The sequence below is a fragment of the Kryptolebias marmoratus genome, linkage group LG23, assembly GCF_001649575.2.
Source record: "Kryptolebias marmoratus isolate JLee-2015 linkage group LG23, ASM164957v2, whole genome shotgun sequence".
Lineage (NCBI taxonomy): Eukaryota > Metazoa > Chordata > Actinopteri > Cyprinodontiformes > Rivulidae > Kryptolebias > Kryptolebias marmoratus.
The window spans coordinates 4,337,716-4,347,369 of NC_051452.1; the positions used below are offsets into that span (position 1 = coordinate 4,337,716).

The window sequence follows — 9,654 nt, forward strand, 5'->3', positions numbered from 1 at the left end:
GTGCCTCCATTGTTGAGGCGGCTTATCGGAGCTGTGGCCGCAAGGTGGTTGGTGCCTGTCGTGGCGGCAACCCTCGAACCCGCTGGTGGACACCGGCGGTCCAAGCGGCATACGGCTTGGATAGTCGCTGAGGCAAAAACTCAGGCATAAGAGGAGTTCAGAGAGGCCATGGAGAAAGACTTCCGTATGGCTTCGAGGCGATTCTGGTCCACCATACGGCGTCTCACGAGGGAAAAGCAGTGCAGTACCAACACTGTTTATAGTGAGGGTGGTGTGCTTCTGACCTCGACTCGGGACGTTGTGGGTCGGTGGGCCGAATACTTCGAAGACCTCCTCAATCTCACCAGCACGTCTTCCATTCAGGAGGCAGAGCCTGGGAGCTTTGGGTCGGGCTCTCCAACCTCTGGGGTGGTTAAAAAGCTCCTCGGTGGCAAGGCTCCGGGAGTGGATGAGATTCGTCCGGAGTTCCTTAAGGCTCTGGATGTTGTAGGGTTGTGTTGGTTAAGACAACTCTGCAATATTGCGTGGACATCGGGGGCGGTTCCCCTGGATTGGCAGACCAGGATGGTGGTCCCCTTATTCAAAAAGGGGGGCCGGAGGGTGTGTTCCAATTACAGAGGGATCCCACTCTTAAGCCTCCCTGGTAAGGTCTATTCGGGAGTTCTGGAGAGGAGGGTCCGTCGGATAGTCGAACCTCGGATTCAGGAAGAGCAGTGTGGTTTTCGTCCTGGTCGTGGAACAATGGACCAGCTCTATACTCCCAGCAGGGTCCTTGAAGGTGCATGGGAATTCGCCCAACCAGTCTACATGTGTTTTGTGGACTTGGAGAAGGCGTTGGACCATGTCCCTCGGGGAATCCTGTGGGGGCTACTCTGGGAGGATGGGGTACCAGGCCCTTTGATACGGGTTATAAGGTCCCTATATGACCTGTGTCAGAGCTTGGTCCGCATTGCCGGCAGGAAGTCGGACTCGTTACCGGTGAGAGTTGGACTCTGCCAAGGTTGCCCTTTGTCACCGATTCTGTTCATAACGTTTATGTTAAACAAGTACCTACAAACGTACAAATTAAAAATGCTAACACTCAAACATCTTCTAAATGCTGTCGGGCCGGGCGATTGGTTTGTAACAATCGATCTCACTGACACTTACTTTCATGTAGGGATACACCCGGACCACAGACAGTTTCTGAGGTTCACTTTCGAGGGACAAAGAACTGCCCTTCGGACTGTCTCTCGTGCCCCGCACCTTCACAAAATGTGTGGAGGCAGCGTTAACTCCCCTTGGAGAAACAGGAGTCTGTATTTTAGCTTATCTGGACGACTGGGCTCTGATAGCCAGCTGCAGAGAGCAGGCGACAAAGCGGTTGTCTCAGGTCCTGTCACATATTCAAGCTCTAGGCTTTTCGATAAATTTTCAGAAAAGCTTGCTGCCTCAGAGTCAGCAGTTTTCATTTCTGGGGTTGGAAATATGCTTCCTGTCGAGCAGAGCTCGTCTCTCAGAACACAGAGGCGCCGCGTTTCACCGCTGCCTTGCTCAGTTTCAGTTGGGATGCAAACTGCATTTCCAGACGATCTTAGAGGCTGATGGGCATGATGGCATCCATGACCGCAGTAGTGCCACTTGAACTGCTGAAAATGTGCTGGATTCTTTTCAGCTTTTTGGACTTGTTCCCACGGGAAGTGTGCATCACGTCACCTACACAGGAAGCTAACAATAACCACCTCTTGTATGTTGGCTCTCAGACCTTGGAGAGAGCCTGTCCTCTGGTGCAAAGGCTCACCGATAGGTAGAGTGTCCTTTTGCAAGGTGGTGTCCACAGATGGGTGGGGGGCTCTGTGCAATGGTGTGGCAGTGAGGGGGGTTTGGACAACGGCACAATCCAAGCTCCACATAAACCACCTAGAGCTATTAGCAGTGTTGCTGGCTCTGAGACGCTTTTGTCAAGTTCTGACGGACCATCATGTTCTGATCAGAACAGACAACACGACTGTGACACGACCTAACCCTAACCCCAACCCATCAACAGACAGGGAGGGACACGTTCACTTCCCCTGTTAAGACAGTGGTGCAGCATACATTTTCTGTCCATCAGGGCCACTCACGTTCCTGGACGGCTGAACTTGGGTGCAGATTTGCTCTCCAGAGGTGAACCTCTGGTGAGAGAATGGAGGCTTCACCCATCAGTGGTGATATGGTGTCTGTTTGGCGAAGCGATGGTGGATGTCTTTGCCAGCAGAGCCAACACCCACTGCCCTCTGTTCTTTTCCATAACGGATCAGAACGCACCGCTGGGGTTGGATGTACTAGCCCAACCATGGCCCAATGTACTTCTGTATGTATTTCCCCCAGTGGAAATGATACTACCTGTACTAGAGAAGGGTGCGCAGACAGGGTTTGTCTCTGATTTTAGTAGCACCCTGACAGCCAGCAAAGTCATGGTATGCCGAGATAATCAGCCTGCTGGCAGCAGAGCCCTGGCAACTCCCTGTCCGTCAGGATCTCCTCACTCAGGCAGGAGGGGAGGTTCTTCATCCACACCCAGAGCTGTGGAACCTGCATGCCTACCTGCTGAGAGGTCCAGCTTGTTAGCTAAAGGCCTTCCCCTCGCTGTGGTGGCGACAATCCAGAGTGTGAAGGCATCCTCCACTAGAGGCTTATTTGCCTACAAGTAGCAAGAATTTGAGCAGTGGTGTGAAGTCAAGCACATTGTCCCATTTCAGTGCTCAATGGTGGATGTTTTAACATTTCTGCATGAGTTGTTGGATAAAGGGCTCTCCTTTTCTACAATACAAGTTTACCTGGCAGCTATTTCTGCCTGCCATGTTGGTTTTAATGGGGTCATGCCAGGTGCTCATCCCCTGGATATGTGTTTTTAAAAAGGGGTCCGTAGACTGAGACCCGTGATTAAACCCAGTGTCCCTCCCTGGGACCTTACTGTGGTTCTCTGTGATCCTCCATTTGAACCTTTGGAGTCAGTGGATATGAAGTTTCTTTCATATAAAGGTTGCTCTGCTTCTTGCTCTGACAACTGCGAAGCAGGTTGGAGACCTCCATGCTTTGTCAGTGAATCCCTCCTGCATTCAGTTTTCACCTGATGGCTCCAAGGTCATTCTGTGACCAAACGCAGCGTATCTCCCTAAGGTTATACCTTCAGACTACAGCTCCATGACTATTGAGCTCTCAAGCTTTTGCCCACCTCCTTTTGCATCTGAGGAGCAGAGGAGGTTGCATTCCTTGTGTCCTTTACGTGCACTGCACATTTACGTTGACCGCTGGTCCTCACCACACACATTTGTTTGGTTTTATCGTTTGGATGTGACAGCCCCTTCTGTGGCTCACTCCGTTCTTTCTGCTGGGTCTAAGGCTCTGCGGGGCGTTTATATATGTCCCATACTACATGTGTTGTATTGAGTGAATCGGCTGAAAGGGAACATAATGTTATGCATATAACTACTGTTCCCTGAAGGAAAGTAACCCTTATCTGAACACATAGTTTGGCCTTTGTGAATTTGTCATGAAGGAAACATATTTTTTTTCCTATGTGCACAATGTTTTGGCTACGTCTTTCCACAAATTTTTCACCATTTTCATGTCTTTATTTGTCTTTAAAGATGGCTTATACAGAATTTCATACTTCCTCACTGCCTTGGCCAGCTGCTCCTCAAAACTACACATTGTAAAAGCGTCAAAGTTCTGCCCAGCTGATTGGTTGAGAACAGACGCTGCACAAGGACTAGGATGCCTGCAAAATACTTTGGGATGGGCCCACAGCAACACCTGCTGCTTTTTGAGAAGAGCCAAAAGGGTATGCACTTTCACATCAAAGCCTCCAAAAGTCTCCAATGGTACCAGGAAAAATCGCTTTTTTTTAAAAAAAGAGTTGCTGGAGGGGTCTGAATACTTGCTAAATATTGCAACAAAGTTGCAAAGTTGGCAACACTGGTTCAACAGAAAAGGACTAATGTAGACACTAAATGCACTCTGAACTCCAATAAATACAACAACAAATAAAAAAATGAAAACAATAGAAAGCATGCTCAACTTTTAGAAAAATTACCTCATCAAGAATTCAAGAATTTTGTTGTGTTTGTACCTTCTGCAAGAAGTAGCTCTGAAAGTTGATGAAGTTGTTGGTCTTGACAATGTTGGGGCAGCTCTTACAGCAAAACATTCTGGTGAACAGAGACTTCATGGCTGGTGGACCCTGCCATGTGCTCACCATGGCATTGGCTATCTGTAAATTTAAGACAAGAAAAGCTGAACAGATTTTCCAGCCAATTCAGACCACAGATTACTTTGGGTTCAGTTCATGTTTTGTTGGACTGGAGGACTGTCAGTAGTCACCACAGAAAAACCAACGAGTGAATAAAACAGTAAAACAAGGTTCTAAATTCCTGCAAACAACAAAGGATAAAAATGACAATGTTGAAACTTGTGTAACAATGTCCTTTTTTAGGTTTGCAAGGTAAACAGTAAATGTATACATGAGCAGGACATGTTTCCTCAGACATAAAGGCCTCAGAAGACTTTGAGCTTACAGGATATTGCGGAATTTATGTTAAGGGTCACTGACACAGGATGGTGTATTTGTATAAATAAAAAAGGACAAGGACACTTGTAAAATTCAGATGTGTTTATAAGTGGTCCAAATACACAGAAAAAGCTGTGCATCACTGTGGATCACACATCTGAATTTGTACGGTTTTTAATGCATATCAGTTTTTATCACTGTCCTTATCTTTTCCTTTACACCTTCCCACATTTTACACCAAATTAGTCAGCTAAGCCATCTCAGACAATCCTAGTCCAACCAGCAGAGGATTCAAGTGTGCCATACTTCACTTTGTGGTGGGTTGGTCAGTAGAGTGTGTGTTTATGTGCATGTCAGAGTGTGTTTGAGCTTGTATGTCAAATCTGTGTGTGCCACAGAGTCTGTCGGGGTCTGTTGCTGCAAGACGTGCAGCTTGGCCATTTCAACCCCCACTTGGATTATTACTTTATGAAAATATTGGTTCAGGTGGAACCTAAAGGCCTGAAATCCAAGAGAGGAGAAAGTTGGAGTACACCAAATCCAAAGAATAAAACATTTCCTGCCATCATAGAATGGGATTATTCAGTCAAATGCACATCAGTGAAGTAAGAGTTAAACTGATTGTGGCTTCTTGTTTTTCTTCTACTTTTTCACATTATTATCTGAACTAAACATTGAGTAAAAATGACATCTTTACTAGAGTTAACTGAAAGGAAAGGAGGAGACAATATGTGTCAGAAATTATTTCAGAGGCCATAAAGTGAACCTCTTTGTTCCCATTTTTCATCCCTCACTACTCATTCCCCTCTTTCAGTCTTCACTAATAGAAATAACCCACGTGATTTGTTTTTCATTTGTTTCTTTACATTTAATATTTTCCTGAACACAAATGTTAATTGGGACTTATTGCAATAATTTAGCAAATATTTTGACCCAAGCTAAGAAACTTCTTCTGGTTATCTCTGTCGACCTAGTGTCTATGGCAGAGGTGTGCAATCCTGCATGTTTTAGTTGTTTCCCTGCTCCAACACATCTAATTTCACTGGTTAAATTCAGAGAAAAGTTGGTTAATCGCTTGATTTTTGCCACTTAAAATAAATATCCATCCATCTATTGTCTATCGCTTGCTCCGTAGTCGGGTTGCAGGAGCAGCAGCTTGAGCAGGGAAACCCAGCCACCTCTTCCAGCTCTACCAGGAGGATTCCAAGGCATTCCCAGACCAACCTTCTCAATGTGGAGGATAACATAACTTCTCACCCTATCTCTAAAGGCTTCGCCATACTCCATAAGAAGTCAAGAAGTCTGTTTGCTGTTGTGGTTGTGAGACACACTCTTCATAGACCACAAGACACTTGGATCAGAACTCCCGGGAAGCTCCTCCCTCCTCCTACAGCGTTAAAACAGGTTTCTTCTCACCTGCTTCTCAACTCTCCTGTCCTTGTTTTGCTGGAACAGCTGTTTTTTCCTAACAGCCTCGGCCAGCTGCTTCTCAGTGGAGCAGTAGAAGCTTCATTAAAGTCAACCGGCTTTTCTGTATAAACACGCCCACAACAACTTCTGACCTATCACACAATACTAAAATCGCTGTTAACCAGTGTGTAATAATACACCAACGTGCCAGCAGTATTAAAGCATTTAAAAATAAAAATGAAAGCAGTTCAGTAGTTACTTGCAACATTTGTAATTTAGGTATTTCTTGTGGTGGTAGCAATAGCCTTTTGAAGTTGTTGGATGTCCTATCCTCCTCAGACTACATAACTGACATAACAGAGCTACCAGAGCTGTATAAAAACGTTCATCACCTGACATCACCTTGTGGATAAAAAAACCCTGACAACATGAACACAGATTTTCTTTACTACTGACCTCTGAAGCACATGATGACATTGATTTTAATAACGTTGATTTACTAATTGTGGGTACTCTGCAAGTCTGTGCTGAAAAAAAAAAGCTAAATATTTCAGGTATCAAACTGAGACACTGTATGGGCTGATACTCAACCTAAATGACTCAGATCAATATGGGGAACAAAAAATCTTGATGGGGAAATTCTTAGTACGGAAGGATTTGAATCTGCCTCTGAAGTAGCACTAAAAACAGAGTCAGGTCCTGTGAGTTCACATAAAGAAACACCTACAACATCCCCACCAAAAAGTACAGGACAGAACTGATTGTACCAACAATTGTAACTAATGCTGAAAACCTTTTCCTCTCTTCTGTTTCTTTACAATGAGACAATGACTGGAAGTGTAGGGCATTTTTTTTGTCTTGCCAACATGGCTGACAGTTTACATTCCGCACCTGCTGTTTGGAGACAATCTCCTCTGAAATCCCAACTTTATGTACCAGGAAAACACTGACAATTAGAAAAACTGCCTCCTACACATCGACAACTTTCTTTATTCCCGTTATAACTTCAGCTAAACAAGTTTTCATAATCTAATGACTGTCAAATGCTCAACAAAACTAATAATTCTAAAGATTAATAAAAAGAAACGGTCTTCATCATCTAAAATCCTTGTGTCAAATATCATTGCACTAAAGATGAGTTTACCTAACCTAACCTTCTTAAGGATAAATGCCTCCAAAAATGAAGCTAGCACTCCTGATTCATACAAACTTTTACAGATTCTATAACACTGACAATAAGTTGTGGCCATAGGCAATTTAAGAATTCCTTTAAGTTAAAAAGATTCTTCAGTTTTTGTCTCCAACAGGTAATACCTAATTAATTTGTAGTACAATATAATTTTGTTCTCCAATTTATAAAATAATTTTAAAAAAATCCAGATGAAAAAATATTTAAATGATAAAATTACATTGGAATATCTAAACATTTACATTCATGTTTGGCAGTTGCAGTCTTAGTTTTGCACGAATTTCAAAAGCTGAGTTTGTCATGGTTCACAATTCATCTACAATGTAGTGGGCTACAAGGTGGTTCTAAAACGATTATCGATTATCTTCAAACTTAAACGGCTGTGGCTTATTTTATTTGAATAAATACTGATTTAATTTAATAACCAAAATCAAAGAACCCTATTCATCACAGGCTGCTCACCAACAGTTAACACAGATGCTAACTTAACATTGAAAACACCATAGAAATGCTAATGCGATTAGCATCATGTATATCACTTAATGTTAAAAATAGTCATGCTATGATAACTTCAGAATTCAGTGAAGAAATGATGAAAAAATGTGAAAACACGTGGTTTCACTAGAAGAATCTCTGGTAACTCTATTGGGACAAAATGCACCACACATCTACTCTGCTGAATGTTTCTGCTCTTGGTGGAGGAGGAAGCTTTTCTCTGTCTCCCGTACCCTCTCCCCTCTCTGCCCTGCTTCAGTTCTGTGTCTGTCTTTTCCTTTGGAGCCTCTCTTTGCATATCTTCCAAAATTTGTGAATTATGGATTTGGTCAGCTGGTCTCTCAACGCCATTGATCAAATTTTCTCAACGAGAAGACAGAGTTTGAGGGAACCCTCTTGTCCAGACGGGACATTTTTCTCCGGTTACACAATGGACTCCTGGCAGTAGTGGAGGATTGTGTGTCTGTCGATACTGTCAGTCGAGGATGTCAAAGATGTGTACACAAGTGGATTTTTGATAACAGGCTTTCTGCTTTTTGGAGTTGGCGGTTACCTGGCATATCGAGAACTTCAGAAAACCTCGGCAGCTGTTCTTGCCACTGTGAGGCTGCCAGGCATGTGTGATGGGATCTTTGGAGCGATCAACACTCAGACTGTGATGCTACGTGAGCTGAATCGCAGACTGGATGCGATCCTTTCACAGGATTGCAGGCTAGATGCGGTTCCTGGACTCGGGGATGAAATGGGATAAATCTTGACTTCCGGTTTGATCACCAGCACGATGGCCGCGCTGTGAACAAGCTCCTGAGGAAACCCAAGAAATAGAATACCTAACCCCATTAAACACGATGCAAACTTGTTTCAAGTGGTGAATAAGGAAGGGGGTGAGTGAAGTACACCAAAACCGATGCTTTGAATAGTTAAAAAAGTAGAAGCTTAAAGTTGGGAAAATATCGCTAGCATCGCGGCTAATGCTAATCGCAGCTCAGACGAAGCTAAGCAGTAAAGAACTGATATTGCAATCTGAGGCTTAAGTTAAACAACCAGTTGTGGAGCTATGGCTGAACTGGAAACGGTACTACAGGAAATAAGAAGCTTTCGCCTGGAAAATAATACGCAATTGGGGGAAATTAAAGAAGAAATCCTAAAGGTGAACGCCAGACTGGACGAGGCTGAGGGGCGGATTGAGAAAGCGGAGGAGAGGATTCAGAACACAGAGGATGCCGTGACTGAAATAATAAAGCTACAGATAAAGTGGGAGGATAAGTTGATGGACTTAGAGAGCCGCACAAGAAGAGAGAACATATGCATTTATGGCGTACCTGAGACAGCAGAACGAGACTCACCATCAATGAGTGATTTTGTTGAGAAATTGCTCCGTGAGGACTTGGAGCTGCAAGACGAGCTCGACATGAGTATTGAACGTGCACATCGCTCTCTGGGCCCGCCACCCCCATGTGATGCTCCACCGCGATCTATTGTGGTGAAATTCCTCAGTTTTAAAACAAAAGAATCCCTGCTTCGCAAGGCATGGCAGAAAAGAGGATTCACCTGGAAGAGCAAACAAGTGAATTTGGACCATGACTACCCCCCTCTGATTTTAAAAAAACGAAAAGAGTATGCAGAGGTGCGCAAGATCCTGAAGGAGGAACAGATCCCTTTCCAGACCCTCTTTCCAGCCCGGCTGAGGGTGAAGTATGCGGATGAAACGAAGATCTACAGCACAGTGAGGGAAGCTACCGAGGACATGTCCAGTAGAGGGTATGCTGTGAAGGTCGTTAAAGCACCAGAAACGGTCCTGGAACAACTGAAGCAGCTGTCCTGGAGCAGGGTGGGGAGAGGACCGAGGAGAGGTGCAGCGGACAAGAGGCAGGACCCCACAGCCAGTTACAGAGATAAACTCAGAGCCTTTAGGAGGACATCGCCTACGCCTTCAGGAAATTGAGGTTTACCCACTCAGATACTGTTAATTAAGATGTGCATTTGGTTTATGGTCCATAATATGTAAATAAGAAAGGTTTCTCTTAGG

General features: G+C 44.4%; 1 protein-coding gene across 4 annotated transcripts in view; it reads right to left on the reverse strand.

Annotated features, from left to right (window-relative positions):
• Positions 1-9,654, reverse strand: part of taf2 (TAF2 RNA polymerase II, TATA box binding protein (TBP)-associated factor) — a 69,822-nt gene that overhangs the window by 21,522 nt on the left and 38,646 nt on the right. For all 4 annotated transcript variants that reach the window (XM_037973798.1, XM_017434392.3, XM_017434391.3 and 1 more), the window contains one exon: positions 4,094-4,234. In XM_037973798.1, coding sequence (XP_037829726.1) covers positions 4,094-4,234 — 141 coding nt within the window. The remainder of the gene's footprint in view (positions 1-4,093; positions 4,235-9,654) is intronic.